The sequence below is a fragment of the Ixodes scapularis genome, unplaced genomic scaffold (assembly GCF_016920785.2).
Source record: "Ixodes scapularis isolate PalLabHiFi unplaced genomic scaffold, ASM1692078v2 PGA_scaffold2__306_contigs__length_199485367, whole genome shotgun sequence".
NCBI lineage: Eukaryota > Metazoa > Arthropoda > Arachnida > Ixodida > Ixodidae > Ixodes > Ixodes scapularis.
The window spans coordinates 44,230,262-44,248,554 of NW_024609857.1; the positions used below are offsets into that span (position 1 = coordinate 44,230,262).

General features: G+C 46.5%; 1 protein-coding gene across 1 annotated transcript; it reads right to left on the reverse strand.

The window, feature by feature from the left end:
- Positions 1-3,735: 3,735 nt before the first annotated feature.
- Positions 3,736-4,381, reverse strand: LOC115322907. The gene has a single exon (XM_029983278.4). The coding sequence runs from the start codon at positions 4,204-4,206 to the stop codon at positions 3,736-3,738; it is 471 nt and encodes a 156-aa protein (XP_029839138.2). The 5' UTR covers positions 4,207-4,381.
- Between the last annotated feature and the right edge of the window lie 13,912 nt (positions 4,382-18,293).

Here is an 18,293-nt window from a genome sequence, read left to right on the forward strand (position 1 = left end):
GAATGATCAGTGGGTAGACTCAAAGCTAAATAGCTTTGAGTCTACCCACTGATCATTCGTATCGGAGCCTAGCGTTCTGACGATCCCTCTCGTCTCCTTCTCTCCCTCACTCTCTCGGCACATATGCTCAATCGCCGTTCGTGTTTAGAATGTGGTTCTCGCCTGACAAAACGCTCCTGTTGGGCCACCACCGGCCACTACTGCATGTTTACTTACAACGTGATGTCGTACCTAGTAGATAGGGGACGATTGAATGGGTTAAAACAGCGCTAAAGACGAAGGACCAGTAAAAGGAAACACACAGACACAGCGCTGATTTGCAACATAATTTTTACTTCTACGCCATTCAGAAAGTAAGCTTCAAATGGGGGCGTATATAAAAAGGTGGAGTGTGTGTGGGGGGGGGGGGGGGGGGGGAGGTGGATGAGGCGCATGGCCGGAGTTTGCCCAGAGCTCTTGTGGATGTATAGCCGGCCCTGACGGCTGCCACTACGAAAAAACGCTTTTTGTTAGTTGTCATGTTCAAGTTTCAAGCTTCAAGTTTCTTAATTTCTAGCTCGAGCTTGAGCTTTTTTAACTTAAATAACTCTGCCTTTTCCGCCCGAGCCATCCGTTGCGCAATCGCAGCCTCCTCGTAATAGTTTTTTGCCGCCGCGGCGGCTGAGATTACTGCTTCAGCGGCATCCAGTGCCCTCTTAGCGGCTGCTTTGTCAAGCTCAATGTTCTCTGCTTCACACTCTTGCAGTTCCTCACTTCGCCGCTGGAAACGACGCGCAGCCGTCCTGCACCAGCGACTTGGTCGGATGCCTGGAGGAGGGAGGGGCTCGTCTGCCCTAAGGTCAAGGTTTCCGGGCTGACCAGCCTCCTGCCTAGCAGCCCGTTCGTCCGGTGGCAGCAGAACTTCAGCAGAGCCAGTACTGTACAGAACCATGTGGATGCTGATTTTAGCCGAGTGCGAAAAAGGCACACATTTTGCGTTGTTAAAACAATTCACAGTTTCCAGCAGCCCATTTTTGTGTTAGGTATGTTTACGCAGTATTGGGAAAAGTAGTAAGGACTTATCTCGGTTGCAGTTTTGTGCCGCCTGTTTATAGTGAAGCCAGTGTCATTTGAGAAACATCTGTCAATAATCGGTTCCTTCACTCTACCCTCACCTCGAACACATTTTGGTCGGTGTGAAAAGATTACTGAACTTTACCTTACTATACTCACATCATCACTAGGCGATGTACGGCTGGAGGTAATTTCTTTGTTTAGCAGCATGTAGAAATAAGAAATAAGATATTTTTTTGTTCAAATAACTCACGAGTGTATCGCCTGTCCTTCTTTCTGCTTTTTTACAATATATGTGCACTCACACACTATAAAAGTGCAAACAGTCCTTTTCGCAAGCTTTCCACAACTTCAAATTCTCCTGGTTTTTGCTACATCGACTGCGCAGAAAAAAAAAAAAGGCTTCTTATTTGTTGAATTAAAAAGTTTATGTCCACCATGTTCCCAAACTGATAAATACATATTTTATGACTTTCTGTTTCCGCTGTTTTCCAGCTACCTTTCGAGTTAAGAAAAAAAAAAAAAAAAGCACGGAAGATTACATAGAAAATACCAATTAAACACTTTTGCAGGTGATAAGCTCCACTGTGGATCCAGAAATTCAGGACTTATCCAGAAACGATTACTGAAAATAGAGATATTGGCAACTGAGCCTCAGTGAGCAGCTTGATTTTCCTGAAGATTGAATGAACGCTAGTTGCATACGTCTCGGTGTCGCCGACAATGACGTCATCCAGGCCACCCAAATTCGGCGAGTCCTGCCCAATGACGTCCAGCACAGCCTGGAAGATGGGCGTCACTACGTGCGGGTGTGGGGCCAGCACCTGTTGAGTTAAGGCAGAGGAGTGTTCTAAGTGTAAAGACAACAGTCGATGATAGGTCAAGAGCGAAAGCAGAGGAAAATGAAAGGTGGGGAGAAGAAAGCAAGCCAGAGAGAGCCCCCGGGGGAAACCTCGTCTATTCTACAGAGCCCCCTGATTCCTTTCCCCACCCTCCTTTCTCTCTCCCTTCATTCTTGACCTGTCATCGACTATAGTTTTCTCCCAGTAGGCACAACACATCTTTTCCTAGTACAAGCCCTCCACATATTTTACTATATTAGAGTGCCTATGGTGAAGCGTAATAAGCAAATTAAATTTGCATGGGCTTCTTACTCACTCCGGCGCGTGTTTGATTTTATATCCTACAATTGTTGGTATTACCGAGCTTTCTTTCTTTTTTTTTTTCTTTCCTAGTGAAATTTGCTTTATCGCAGGTTCAAGTTCTATACTTTGCCTGACTGCACTCCCACTATGAATGTAGACAAGGCCCTATGAGCTCTATAACATTCTTGGGGGGGGGGGGGGGGGGTAGTTCTGACTCACCAGTTCGTTGTTCATGCGCTCGGAAGAGCGCATACATGTCTCTGGCTTTCTTTACCAACTTCCGCCATGCCTCCTGCAGCTGCCGTGCACTCCGCGGAAAGCTTATGTCATTGGCAATATCTTCCCATGCCTGTCTCTTCGTTCGCCAGGTAACTGTGCTGCTGAATTTCTCTAGAATTTGTTGTTTTCGTTCTCCAATTGCTCTAATTAATTCCATTTGTTGATCCAAAGTCATTTTAGGTGTTTGCATTTGAGAGATGGTTTGCGATGTCGACGCCTGACTCATTTTTGCATTCGGTTGTGATCGTCTGCTATTCATACTAAAATTCAACAAATTTGTTAATATTCCAAAACGATTGCCAAAGCGAGATGTAAAGAGTAAAAATATAACTTTTATCACATTCAATGCAAGTAAAAGTATAATCTTTTTTATTTCGGTTTTACGACGTTGTCAGACGTTTGACTTGCTGCCTTGCTTGTAGGATTTCGCTCAATCAATGCATCCACGGCTGTTATTTTTTTTTTTGTGTGTGTGTGTGTATATTTCAGGGAATATATATATTTTTTTAATTGTTACAACTGCGGTTTCTAGTTTTACTAAATAGGAGTCTCCTGTTATTGAAAAGAGTCGTAGCAAGAGCGTTGTATATTTAAGAACACATAAAATTGTAGTTGCTGGGAAAGGATGCTTGCTTCGACCCCGTTTGTGAGAAAGTCATACCGATGCTGTAATCTTCGTGTCTTTTTAATGAAAATTATGAAACGTTCGTATTTGCGCGTTAACATCGCTTGATCTTGGTTTCCTTTCAATGAACATTATGAAACGACTGTAGTAGGGCGTTAACTTGGCTTATTGTAATGTTTTTTTCTTCCGGTTTGTCGACCCAACAGGTGGGGCAAACATTAAAAACCGTGTAAGGGGCAGTACTCCGAGTGGATGAGTAGTAAAAAAGATTACACTTAAAAATAAAAAAAAACACGCGCAAAATTAGAAAAAAAAGTATCTACCGCGATTCGAACCCGGAACTTTCCCAACGCGACGAGAAGTCCCGGCGCTCTAACCACTCGACCAAACGGCTTTTTTTTTTATATCTTTATTACTTATTTTACAAATACCACATCACACGATCAGTCATACCTGTATGTACAGTCAAACATGCGCTAAAAGCAACCTATTTACAAACAACTATCACACGTTTCCTTTTTTTCTCATTTGGCATCTTGAACATGTGGCCATTAGAAATACCTTAGGGAAAATTACAAAACTTGTAGTTGAGACATTTGAGCGAAAGTCACTCACGCGCAAGGTACATTTTTATCAAAAATCCGGAAGCCCAAGGCATGCATCAAACATGGGGAACCAGTCAGGTTGGCTTAGTTTTGAGGCATAGATACTTCTGACTTGCGCCACTTGTTGTAAAAAAAGCGATTTCGTCGTGCGTGGTTTCTCCGCATGCCTATCTATCATACGACACTTCCAGAGACTATGTAATCCCAGAAGCGCGAACATGTCATACGGGACGGTCTCGTTTTCTGAAAACGGTAGGAAGCGAAGGCTGTAATCGTTGAGGACTAAGTCTTTTTTTAGCGTGCGTTGTAGCACGTCCCAAAATAAAAACGCGTCACTGCAGTATATAAAACAGTGCTCTATCGTCTCTGGCTTATTACATAATCTACAATTAACTGTCCAGGGAACAAATATTCCCCTTTTTTGGAGATAAGGTTTTACGGGCAAAGTGGACGTATGGAGTTTAAAGAAAAACGTCTTGGTTGACGGAGGCACTCCCATTTTCTTTACTCTTTTAAATACGTCACTGATGGGTTCCAGCGTGAAGCGGGTACGATAAAGTGGAAGAGAAAACAGGCTTTCGGTAATGCTTCTTGACAATTCCTTTCTGGACACACTGAACAGATATTCCAGTGAAAACCTCGCTTTGAGAAAGCTAAATGTGTCTACCACCTCCTTTAGAAAGCCCCAAGGCCTACCTTGGTAAATTTCGCCATTTGAAACAACCAGATAATTTAAACTCTCAGCAAGACGTCGTTGGAGCATTACTCTGAGGAAATCGTGATTGGCATTCTTAAAGAAAAAAAAATCGGGAGACCAACTGACGGACAAATACATGGCACAATCCTAAACCGCCATATTCCAGGGAAAGGAAAAGGTTATCCCTTTTTATGGGTTCCCAAGTTGAACACCATATAAACGTAGCAAATATTCGATGAATTTTTTGGATGTTGGTTCGAGAGCAATGAAGTACCTGGAGCACGTACATAAGTTTTGAAGCCAGAAATATATTACAAACGCTGGCTCTAGCGAAAATTGAAATGTCTCTTCCTTTCCACGCGTCTGTTTTTCTTTTCAATGTGGTTGCCAGGGAAGACCAGTAGGTTACGCTACTACGAATTTGTGCGAGCGGTACTCCGAGATAGGTAAGGGGACTCCTGTTCCACGCTATCCCAGCAAAAAAACGGGGTTTCGTGGCCCAGGAACCATACCAGTAACCGTTGCATTTCGATGGGTTTACTGAGGCTCCTGTTACCGCGCAATAATGCGCTGTGAGATCAAGTGCCTTCTCAACGCTTCTCTTGTCCGAACAGAAAAATGCAACATCGTCTGCGTAGGCGAGGACTTTAACCTTAACATTGGCCAGCGAGTATCCTTGAACATCGTCGCTCCTAAGGACGCTAAGGCACAACGGCTCTAAGTACAGGGCGAAAAGAAGCGGGGATAGCGGGCAGCCCTGCCTAACGGAAGATTGTATTTTAATCTCGTCAGATAGTATACCATTTACGATGAGCCTTGTAGAACAATTGAAATAGCATAGCTGGATTCCATCTAAGAGTGTCGCCCCCACGTTGACATGCTTAAGCAACGCAAATAAAAATGAGTGACTCACGCGGTCAAAAGCCTTTGTGAGATCTATTTGTACAAATGCAACCTGGTCACTGTTGTCAGACGCACACTCCAGTACTGAACGGGCAACATGTGCATTCGTTTGGATAGCTCTGACACGTATCCCGCAGGTTTGGTGTTCACCTACTAGCTTTTCGATTACACTTTGTAGCCTTTCATTGAGCACTTTTGCATAAATTTTATAGTCAACGTTGCAGAGGGAAATAGGTCTATAATTTTCCATGTTTTTCAACATTTCCAAGTTTTTCGTTTTTGGTATTAGTACCGTGTGTCCACGGTAAAAGGAAGGCGGAAGCGCTCGCTGGACATAGGCTTCCTGAAATACGGCGAGTAGAACAGGAGAAATAATGTCTACGTATTTTTTATAAAATCCTCCACTTAGTCCATCAGGCCCAGGCGTTTTACCATTAGGGAGGGATTTGATGGCGGCTTTGATTTCATCCAAGGTTATAGGACCGTCGATTAACTTCCGGTCTGTCTCGTCTAGTATCGGCATATGTGATAACAGCTGTTCAACTTCAGCCTTCTCTTTTGTAGGTATTAATTTTCCAAAAATATTTGTGTAAAATTGGTGGAATGATTTCACAATGTCCGCTGTGTCGGTGTGCATTGACCCATTGCTATTTATCTCTACGATTTCTTTTGACAGAGCATATCGCCTTTCGTCGTCCAGAGACCTCTTTGTAGGTTGTTCACCAAGGAGGAAACGTTTCTTTCGAGAGCGAATTATGGCCCCTCGATACCTTTCTGTTTCATATTTTTGTAGTTGAGCTCGAACCACATTGATATCGTCACTATATACGCCTGGGTTAAGGCATTCTAGTTCGTATAGAGTCGTTAAATTCTTGAAGAGTTCACGTTGTTCCTGTTTGTTGATGTAGGATAAGATCGTGGAACGCTCGATTGCGTGGTTTTTCACCTCCTGTTCAAAGAAATCCCATTTAGCAAATATATGCATGCCAACGTTTTTTTGTATGTCCGACAAAACTATGGGAATCTTTTTTGAGAAAGAATCATCGCTTAGAAGTTTCAGGTTTAACTTCCAGAAGTCCCACTGTTGACAAACACATCGGTGTCTCTGCGGACCAAAACAAGTTGATACCAAGCAATGATCAGAAAAGAACACCGGTTTAACGTGGTAGTCGCTCATTGAGTCAATTATAAAGCCCGAGACATAAATTCTGTCTAACCGAGCGTGAGAGATTCCTTGGAAATGAGTGTAACGTATTGGTTCACCTTTTCTATAAGCCACATCAACGAGGTTATGCTCTTGAAGCATGCTCTGAAGAGCCGTTGCACTTCTATCATACCTAGTCTGCGATACCGATCGATCGTCTGTACTACAAACACAATTAAAGTCTCCCATTGTAACTAACGCTCTATTAGTCTCAAAAAGCGATGGTAAAATTTCAAAGAATGATGTTCTTTCCTTCGGGCTATTGGGAGCGTAAAGACAAATGAAGCGCCAATTTATCTGTCTAAAGCTAAGGTCACAAGAAATAAGACGCCCTTCGAGGTCAGTCAAAACGGAAACTGATGACAAATCAAGCTCTTTACGAAAGAAGAGAAAACACCCAGCGGAGAGACCTGAAGCTTGACTAACGCAAATTTCGTAATCCTTCATAAAGGGTTCTAACGCTTCAGCAATACTCTCATCTGAAGATAGCTTCGTCTCCTGTACCGCTGCGACGTCAACTTTCTCCTCTTTAAAAAGGCGCAGCAGCTGATACTGTTTCCTTTTAGAGCTCAGACCTCTTACATTTAAGGTCGTGAAATGTAAAGGAAGGGCGGCAGACATTGGGAAGTTTAGGGCGTACTCAAGTCACCGCTTAGGCTGTCCTCGGTCACCTTGAGGTTTGCCGGCGGTTTGGCGTATGGCTTGAGTCGGGTTCCAGCCTGCTTGCGTTCTTTCTTGGCTCGCGTTGGAGGGAGCCCATCAGCAGACGGACTGTTGGTCGGTCCACCCATGACAGCAACGTCTGGCACTTGAGCTGGCTGAGGTGCCTCAACGGGCGGTTCGGTGACTTCGGGCTTTGCACCGATCTCAGCGGTGTCCTGCTCTCGCCTTGTAGCATCTTCCTCGACTATCGTTGAGTCTGATGTCATAGACGAAGCGTCGTCTTCGTCTGGCGGTGGAGGTGGCTCAGGGAGGCCACCAGGGTCGTCTTTGCGTTCACTGGTACTGGGAACTTTGCTTGGAGGCTCTTGTTCGATGTACTTGGCGAACGTTTCGGCCGGCGGGGCGTGACCCGAAGCGTCGACGACCTCGGAGGCGTCCATCAGGAGTTCCGACTGCTCTTCCGTCTCACGGGACATTTTGCCACGAAGCTTGCTTGCGTAAGATGTGACGCAAGCATCCGCGATGTGTCCGTAGATACCGCATTTGTAGCAGCGTGGTGTTCTGCACTGCCGTCGAATGTGTCCGACCCTGTTGCACCTGAGGCACAAAGGAGGTCTTCCTGGTACGATGACGAGCGTCTGCATGCCGTACACCTGAAGTAGGTGAGGAATCTTTTCTGTCGACGTTCCTTCGTGCAGGGTGATGTTTACCTCCCTGTTCAGGGTGTCCATGTGCTCCATTCCTGGGCAGCGCCACTTCTCTCGATGAACGCTACGTACTGTGCCGAAAGGCGTCATAGCTTCGACGACGCGCCCGTCTTCGAGATGGTCCGGAAGCCACAGGAGCTTCATCTTGAGGTCCCGTGTGTTTGGGTCGATCACCAGGCATTTCTTGCCTTTAACGAGCAGCTCGCCACGGCGGCAAAGCTTTTCTTTGGCGAGAGCGTTGACGCAGGTGACCATCCATACATGGCCCATCTGGAATTGTCCGGTAGCTTTTATGTCTTTTAGGTCTATAACTTCTTTCAGAGCATCACGGAAGTCCGGTGCCGTGTAAGGCCTAGCGGTCATGTCGGCGTGAAGAAATACAGAATTCAGAACGAGGTTACCGGTTGGCAGACGAGGAAGCGTGATCCTGTACTCACTTGAGTTGACATTCGACGATTCAATATTACCTCGGCCAGAGGCCGATGCGGTGTTTCCACCAGAGCTCATTTTTTCGCAGCCGTTCCAAACGGCCACTTCTTCTTCCCCCCACTCGACCAAACGGCCGATGCTTAATTCGCTGGCACATATATATAAATACACAACCACCGCTTTTGTTTAGCGTGATTTTTCCTTTATTTTGGTTTATATTTACGTTCCCTGGCCGTAACTTTACCTGCCGCTCCTAACGTATGATGGGGCGGTCAATTGGACCTCAGTTGAAAGCCTGTGCAGTCAGTTTCTGCGAGCGAAATTCGACTTTTGTACTCGAAGCGACACGGATTTCTCCGCCATTAGGAAGGGACGCTAGGTACTTTCTTGTCCCCAAGGAGCTGGTCACGTGACAGAAAAATCCCTCCTGGCCGCGGCCGCGTCCGCAGCCGCAAGATGAGCAAACCGGCCCAGGTGAAATGTACGGCATCCTTCGTCAACCGCGTGAGAGGCTCTTCAATGCATGAGAAGCCTTCGACGAATCTCCGGTAGTAAGCACATAATCCAAGGAATCGGCGCACCGCTTTCTTGTCGGTGGGCAGCGGAAATTCGGCGACAGCAGCAGTCTTTTCCGGGTCTGGTAGAACACCATCACTGTTCACGATATGGCCCAGGAACTTTAGCTCCTCGTAGGCGAAGCGGCATTTTTCCGACTTGAGGGTCAACCCTGAAGATTTAAGGCCGGTTCTCACATGCAGCGAAGCGCTGATGTAGCGCTCCTCACGTGTCATCAGCTACTTATCGTCCGCCATGAGCAACAGTTTTGACGGTGCGATACAAAGCTGGTGACCGCTGCCGTCAGCACGCGCTTAGCGCGAGGTTAGCGCTATGCTCGTAGCGCTCCGCTGCATGTGTGAACAGGCCTTTAATCGCATGGAATACCGTCTCAAGCCTTTGGAGGTGTTCCTCGAAGGTCGGGGCAAACACCACGACGTCATCCAGGTAGACGAGACACATCTGCCATTTGAGGTCTGCGAGCACGGTATCCATGACGCGTTGGAATGTTGCCGGTGCGGAGCATAACCCAAACGGCATGACCTTGAACTCGTAGAGCCCGTCTGGGGTGACGAAGGCGGTCTTCTCTCTACCTCTCTCGTCAACCTCAATTTGCCAAGAACCGGACTTCAGGTCCATGGACGAAAAGTACTTTGCGTGACAAAGGCGGTCCAGGGTGTCGTCGATCCGCGGGAGCGGGTAAACGTCTTTCTTTGTGACCTTGTTGAGTCGGCGATAGTCGACGCAGAATCTTAGTGTGCCGTCCTTCTTCTTCACGAGCACCACCGACGATGCCCAAGGGCTTTTGGACGGTTGTATAATGTTATCGTCCAGCATTTCCTTTACTTGCTGTCGAATTGCGCTACGTTCTTTCGGTGACACTCGGTATGGCGACTGACGCGTAGGCCGCGTTCCCTCTTTCGTAACAATGTGGTGTTTTGCAACGGGGGGCTGCCGAATCTTTGACGAGGAAGAGAAACAGTTTCGGTAGCGAATCAGCAAGCGTCGTAGCTCGTCTTGTTTTCGTTGGAGAAGGGTGGTGTTGATGTCGAAAGAGGTGTCTGTATTCTCGGGACTTGGGACTTTCGGTGTCGAAGCCACGATATTGAGAGCACTGCTGGCTTCGGTAATGCCCTCGACAAAAGCCAGTGCTGTGCCCGTGTTGAGGTGCTGAAACTCCGGGCTGAAGTTAGTGAGTAGAACGTGTGCCTGTCCTTTGTGAAGCTGGACGACGCCTCTGGCAACGGATATCCCTCTGTGAAGGAACAGACTTCGGTTGCCTTCTGCAACTCCCTCGACATCATCGGACGAGTCGGTTCCAACAGCGATTAGCCGACTGGAATACGGCGGCAGGGTTACGTGCTCTTCGAGAAGCCTGAGTGTGGAGCGGTATTCACATTTCTTGTCCGACGGTAGGGCATGGTCCGTGGAAAAGCTGACAGACTTGGATGGTAGGTCAATTATGGCGCCGTAATCGGTCAAGAAGTCCATTCCTAGTATGAGATCGCGGGAGCACTGTTCTAGGATGACGAACGTCGTGAGGTACGTATGTCCGCGTATTGAAACACTTGACGTGCACCTTCCGCTCGGCGACACTAGGTGGCCTCCGGCTGTGCGAATGAGTGGACCGTTCCATTCTGTCGTAACCTTCTTCAACTGAGTCGCGAGACGTCGGCTGATGACAGAATAATCGGCGCCTGTGTCGACGAGGGCGGTTACGTCGTGTCCATCGATCGATACTTGTAAGTCGGCCGTGGGGGTTGTCATCTTGCGATGTCGTCGGCCCGTCGCGTCGTAGCTGCGTCGGGACGTCCGGTCACGGCTGCGTCGTTGCGTCGCTGGAGGGTCTTCGGTTCTTCGACATTCAGCAGCCCCACCTCCAGAGGTTGCTGTCTTCAGTTTCCCCTGCGGGGGCTTGGCGACCTCCCTCGCTCAGTTCCGGCGTACGGACGACGGTTTGGTGAGGCAGATGGGCGTGGCGAGGGCGATCGGGAGAGGCGCCTGGGTGTGCGTTCACACCGGGCCAAATAGTCCTCGATGTCTCGGGGTCTTTGACGAGGCTGTGGTCGAGGAGCATCGGCGGGAAAGCCACGGAGGCCTAGCTGTATGTACGGGCAGCGGCGATAAACGTGTCCGGCTTCGCCACAGTGATAGCAGAGTGGGCGGCGATCAATAGTTCTCCAGACGTCTGTTTTCCTTGGTCCAGGGTGTTGTACGACGGCGGGGTGGTGATTGGCTTGCGGTGGGCGACGAAATGCAGGCGTGAATGGCTCCCGACGAGGGCTGGGCGGGCTTCTCGGATCAGGGGTGTAGGTTGCAACATTCGGCTGTGAGTGCGATACCGGCGGCGTCGACGTACCCAAAGCCTGCTGCACTTCGTCCCGGATTATATCGGTGAGGGAAGACACCTGAGGTTGGGCCACTTGCGGAAGATGTTTTTGTAGCTCCTCGCGTACCACCTCCCGTATGGTATCCCGCAAGGCTGCAGGGCTGATGGTGCTCACGTTGGTGTAGTTCGTCGCCAGTACTTGTGTAGGACGTTCGTACTGCCTTGCACGCGTGTCAAGGGTTTTCTCCATCGTGCTGGCTTCGGCGACAAACTTTGCGACGGGGGTTGGGGGGTTCCGGACCAATCCCGCGAACAGGTTTTCTTTTACGCCCTTCATTAAATATCGTAATTTCTTGTCCTCGGGCATGTTGGGGTCGGCACGTCGAAACAATCGGGTCATCTCCTCAACGAAGACGATCATACGCTCATTGGGGTGTTGCACGCGCACTTGAAGGAGTAGCTCTGCCCGTTCTTTCCGCAGAACCGTGGTGAATGCCTGAAGAAACTGGGACTTGAAGGCTTCCCACGTCGCAAAGGAGCTCTCGCGGTTTTCAAGCCACGTGCGCGCCGCCTCTTCAAGGGAAAAGAAGACATTCCGCAACTTGGCCTCGTTATCCAACCTGTTGAACTGGGCGACACGTTCAAATGTTTCCAGCCAGTCCTCGGGATCTTCACATGGCGACCCGCGGAAGAGTGGAGGCTCCTTCGGCTGCTGTAGCACAATTGGCGCTGGGGCTGCGGGTGCCTGCATGATGCTGTCCGCCGACTTGGCCCGCGTTCTCGTTGGATCCGGGAGGCGTCCGAACTCCGGGACCAGGCCCTGCTTCCGGCGGCTACTCCGGTGCACCGGGCTGATATCGATGGGAGGGGTGCGCTTTGGGCTAGAGTCGCGGCTTCCAGGAGGGTAGCGGTACATGGAAGGTGCCTATACCCCGCACCTTCACCAGTTGTTACGTGGCGAAGTCACTCGGACAACTTGAAGGAACATAAACGAAGGGTTTATTGGGCGAACTTGTGCCCTCCGAAAAGAAAGATCGGCGGGAGGCGAGTGTGGGCGGTAGCCGGCGAAGAGAATAATAATAGAAGCGGTCGGCCGGCTGCTATCTTTTTACCCGCTCATCGAACTTTCTAGAATCTTCGGATAACAACGAGCTGTTTCGAGAGCAGCGTCTCGATAAGCGTATGAACGAAAAGCGCGCACTCATGGCGCGCGCGTAAAGGAGGATAGATAACATTACGCAGCTCGCGGCTTGACACAGCACGATGCGTGGCAATATACAGCGCCAAAAAACGACAGGACAAAGAGGAGAGTAAACAGGACGAGGCGCACTCGCAACTAAAGTTTATTTAGGTAAAATGATACCACTACAGTGGTCACCGGACAAAAGCTCACCGGACAAAAGCTCACCGGGCAGAAGCTCACCGGACAAAAGCTCACCGGACAAAAGCTCACCCGTTTTTTCATTGACCCTGACAAAAGCTCACCTCATTTTTTTTGCTACCCCGGGTGAAACACGGGCTGGGGTAAAGTACGGACGCGATGGACATTTTACCACTTTTATGAGAACTGGCATCCCATCCCATGCAAAGGTGTCGACGATAAGCCATTACAGGCTGAGAAGCAACGATTTGGGACCAACATTTAGGTCACTGAAACTGAATGGAGCTGATAAGATCAAGCTTGCTTGACTCAAGGTATATCGGAGCACCCGAGTGCCACTCCCAAGAAACTTCGTGAACCGAAGTTTTTGAACCCGAAGAGTGACCGAAGAAACGAAGTCACCCTTTCTTGACCTCGCTTTTTCATTGCGGTTATGTCACGCTAAACGCGCACATAAAGATTAGGCACAATGTCTCTTCATTACGAATGCATGGGTTTTCTTTAATTTAAGTTATCGTTGTATTTTTGTGTCGTACGCATGCACCTAAGTTGTCCGCACACGTGTTAAGACCAACATGAAATTTTCTCATGGTGAGCTTCTGTCCGGGTCTGTGAAAAAATGGGTGAGCTTTTGTTCGGTGAGCTTTTGTCCGGTGAGCTTCTGTCCGGTGAGCTTTTGTCCGGTGAGCTTTTGTCCGGGATTGCACTACAGTGCAGCTAGAATATTCAGCCTACTATATTAAGTCTCTTCACAGCATGCTAAGGGTGCTGCTGTAACATCCCAAGGAAGTTAGCCCTGGGACAGTCTGCTCTATTTCGTTCATAGTATAAAGTTTATTGTCACGTTGGCAATATTATAAAGGTCACGTTGGCGAAACGGCGCCAACCACTTCTGCAACCTAAGCTGCTTCACCACTTGAGCCTGATACCGATTATTGTTCACATTACTTGAACTGACTGAAGGGAGGTCTATGGTTTATGCTTTGATTGCATCGCTGTAAAACAAACAAGGACTTTTGGGTGTGCTTGAAAGCAGTGGTGTTGGTATTTAATCGAACATGGTGACATGAGCACTATGAATGCAGCAACCTATTGCGAAAAACCGTTGACTCACAGAAGTATCTACACTGAGCGGTGATGGACACTAAAAATCAATTAAAGATCTTTTTTTTATTTGAGACATTTCAAGGGGTGATAGGTGTCATGGTTGACTAAAATTGGCGCTTTTAGCGTCACAACAGGAAGATACTTTTCGAAATAACACAGCGAACGACCACTGCGCCAAGATACCATTGAAAAGCATCAATAATCGCGCAGATTTAATTTTTTTCTAAATTACGAAAATCATGCACGTTTAAGTTAGTTTCTTTTTTAATAATTTTTGACAATGTTTTATTGAACCTGAGCCTGAAAGCATTACTCTCTTATTCGTCTCAAGGGTCGTTGAGCTGAGACTCTTTATTTTACTTCTATCATTGTTGAGAGAATTTAGGTAATTTGGTAATTTCCTATCACTTTAACTTTAGGTTTGTACTGAAGAAAGCGACTTTTCAGTCTTTGGTGGATATGTGAAGTTCCTTGCATAAAAATTGCGACGTGACGACTGCTTCCAGTGGTGCCCATCATATCGTCAGATTTCGTTTCCAAGTCGGCCGAATCCATTGAATAAACGTTGCTGGAAGCTGCGACAGCAATATTTTGACATTAAAAAAGGCAATTCACTTTATGTATAATATTAAATGAAATATAACCAAGGTTTCGTGTTTTCGGTGTTTATTTTGTTTCAACTACGGGGGTGCGTTTTTCTGGGTTCGTTTCTTTCCAGAGATTTGGCGTTTTTGGTGAAATTGGTCTATTTCTAACCAATTCACAGAAAAAAAAAACACCCCCCCCCCCGCAAAAAAAAAAAAAAAAAGCACGTTAATTTTGGAGACAAAATAAACACCGAAGCACGGAACATTAAGTATAACACAACACAATCCTATCAACAAGCAATCGATATCGAGGAGCGTACCCGGTGTTCCGTTTTAATTCGAACAGATTAATTACCAAAAATCCGTAAAAGATGCGCTAATACAGTCTGAGCAGGTGAATTATACTGCCAGGGTGACATCATATAGGTGGCTAATCTTTGAGATAAGTCGAATAATTAACTAAACTACCTTAATTATCTTTTTAATCAGTAAAGATAATCATAAGGCTTCAATTAGGAACATGCTGAGCATAATCGAATACAAGCATATAAGTCACATTTAGACCGACTTGAAGCTCATGGGAAACTCGGGTGCGCACCAAAGTTGCCACTCGTGTATCAGGCGCAACGCTAGCAGTGGCAAAACGAGGATGATTAGATTATCATCGCGTTCTGCCGCTGCTAGCTTTGCGCCTGCTGCAGGAGTGGTAACTTTGGTCACCTCCCAAGTATTCCACGAGATTCAAGTCGTTCTAAAATTGACTGATATAGTGGTCTTTGATAATGCTCAGCAGGTTTCTATTTGACACCATATGATTATTGTTACTAATTAAAGATTAATTAGGGAAGTTTAGGTATTTATCTGACTTATCGCAAAGATTAGCCACCTATATGATGTCCCACCGGCAGTACAAATGACCTGCCGAAACTGTATTAGTGTAGCTTTTACGAAATTTTCGTAATAAATTTGTTCGAATTAGAATGAAACAGCCGGATTATCAAATAGATTATTGATTATGATCTTACCGAGATAACGGTTTAGCAAGCACAACTTCGATATTCACTTCCTACGAAGCGTGATCACGGTTAGCCGCACGTCCTTCATATTTTAAGCTGTCAGTTTGTATATGCGAAGAGTCTATGCCCTGATCAATCTAAATAAACATATGCCCGTGTGCTTTGCCCCGTCCAGCACTCAATTATTCAATACATGTAATCTGTGGAAAGAACTCATCTAAATAAAAAGGCCGGGATAATTTTATTTTGCAGGAACTTTAGGTATTAATAACACGTCGAACACAGCGGGAGTTTGTCAAAGGCAATATTTATTGTCTCGTCGCAGACGTTTTATGCGCGGTCAAAACGTCCCTTTAAAAAGAAAAAAAGACTTCGTCATTTGCTGAGTAAGCGTAACAAACTTAATCAGTCCTGAAAAATTTTTGTGAAAAATTAAACGCACGGGACGTGTGTTTTCTTTAAGTAGTGATACGGTTAGGTCACTAATATTTAACAGCGCACAAAAAGTCGGCAGGAGAGAAAAGGACAGTAGAACGAAAGAGCGCTGACTCCCAACTGATTTATTTAGAAAGAAGTGAAAAGAAGGAAAAAAGAAGCCGCGAAAATTGAACCCCACGTGTAGTGAATACAAGATAAAAGAAACAAAGAAAACGAAGAAAATAAGTTCAGGATAAAAGAAACAAAAAAAAAAAAAACGAAGAAGAAGAAAAGAAATAAATTATGTACAGACTATACTCTGTTTCACCTTGTGTTCTACCACAGGAAAGGCTACAAGCGCGAGCTCCTTGCTCTGGGGCGGGAGGCACTCACTTGATCGAATGACGTTTTAGCGAACGCCCACGTTTCATCGAACGACACTTTAGCGAATAGTCGGACGCCGCGAAGCGGCGTTTTCGGGTGGGCCAAATGAGTTCACATTTTTGTAATGAGTTGCCGCAGACTGTCGCCGCGAAGCGTCGTAAAGCGCAGCGCGACGGATGGGTTAACGCGCGCCCCCGTTATTCGCTAAAACGACCATTCGCTCAGATGTCGCCGTTCGCTGAAATGTCATTCGCTCTTGTGATATGGACCCCTCTGGGGCACATCTCTGCGCCTCAAGCTCTCGTGCACCAAGGGCAGCTGCCAACGCTATGAGCTCGCGCTTCTAGCCTTCGCTGCGGTACAACATAAGGTGAAACGGAGTATCGTCTGTACATTATTGCTTCCTTTTCTTCTTAGTTTTTTTTTTGTTTGTTTCGTTTATCCTGTACATATTTTGTTCATTTTCTTCTTCTTCATTTTCTTTGTTTCTTTTATCTTGTCTTCACTTCACGTGGGGTTGAATTTTCGTGGCTTCGTTTTCTTTCTTTTCACTTCTTTCTAAATAAATCAGTTGGGAGTCAGCGCTCTTGCATTCTACTGTCCTTTTCTCTTCCGCCGACTTTTTGTGTGCTGTTTAATATTAGTGATGTACCAACTAGCTCAAACTACCACTTTAATACGGTTGGGCCTCATCTTCGCAGTTCGCGTTTCTTCTAACTACAGGGTGATACAGGGAGAGGCCAGGCTCTTTAAATCGACCGCAAAATTTGGTTTCTTAACCTATTGCGCTACGACTTTGTGCAGCGTTGCCCACAGATGGTGCCTTTTCTTTCTTTTTTTTTTTGTGAAATTTGGAAAGAGCGAACCTACTTAAGGAAAAAGTAAACAAAGAAAAAGGCTTAGCTCCTATGGAAACGCAGCGAAGTCACCGGTCTTCAAACAACATGGCGCCGTTTCGCACGGCAGACAAGAGATGGCGCAAGCGGTCGCGAAACCAACTGCCGCCAACGAACGAGCATACGACGCCGAGAGCCGACGTCTTTAGCAGACAGGGAACTACAGTTCTTTATTGTTACCGCTCCTATTTTTGTTTCTGCGACTGTCGCCGCCTGCGAAACGCGCGCCGCTTTTGAGTCGAAAAGATCGTCTGCTAAAGACGCCGGCTCTCGGCGCCGTATGCTCGTTCGTTGGCGGCGTTCGTTGCACCATCTCTTGTCTCCCGTGCGAAACGGCGCCGTGTTGTTTGAAAACCGGTGGCGTTGCTGCGTTTCCGTAGGAGCTAAGCCTTTTTCTTTCTTTACTTTTTCCTCAGGTAAATTCGCTCTTTGCAAATTTTACAAAAAAAAAAAAAAAATCACCATCTGTGGGCAACGCTGCACAAAGTCGTAGCGCGATAGGTTAAGAAACCAAATTTTGCGGTCGATTTAAAGAGCCTGGCCTCTCTTTGAATCACCCTGTATTGCTGCAAGAGTCAAACAGCTTAGCTGCTTACCCAAAGCACGAGTACTCCCAGTAATGCCATTGAACCTTTTCTGAATCCGAATGTCTCCACCAAATACCCGGCAATTGGGGACGTCACTATGGCACTGTAGCAAAACAGAAACATAAATGAGGTACACCAGAAAATATAAGATTTAAATATTTTATTCAGTGAGCCAACGTAAACCTGGAAAACAAGTTGGGTATTTTGTATCAAGTAATTATAAAAGAGATAAGTTCTAGATTGTGTCACTCGCCTGGCACACGCATGGTTAGAGAGCATGATTGGAAAGCAATCTCTACCAGTTTGAATGTAGCATTTTTGCAACATAACGGCTAATATCGCGCTACAAAACAAAAATACGCTTGACATTTTATGAATTTTGTGAATTTTTGTTCCTCCACTCGCCAAAAAAGGGTATACTCTTTAACCCCTTGTTCATATAAAACACTCAAAAGTTCCGTTTGACGTACAGCGCACTGACATCGAACCGACAGTACCAATGTTCACAAGCGGCTTGATAGGCGAGTGGTACAACCCAGCAAAATAGCTAATAGACACGTTACTGACCAAAGAAAAAAAAATTCTCTGGGGTCTCTTTTGGCCTACTGAAAAACCTTGCTATGTTTGCTCTTTGTGTAGTCTTTGTTACACACTTTAGCTGTTTAATAAGTTACGTCGCTCGGTTATCGAGCTCCTCGTAAAGGTTGGGGACGTCAGTTCGACA

Coding starts and splice junctions, on each gene's coding strand:
- LOC115322907 (XM_029983278.4), bottom strand. CDS start 4,206: ATGGGAGTGCCTCCGTCAACCAAGACGTTTTTCTTTAAACTCCATACG.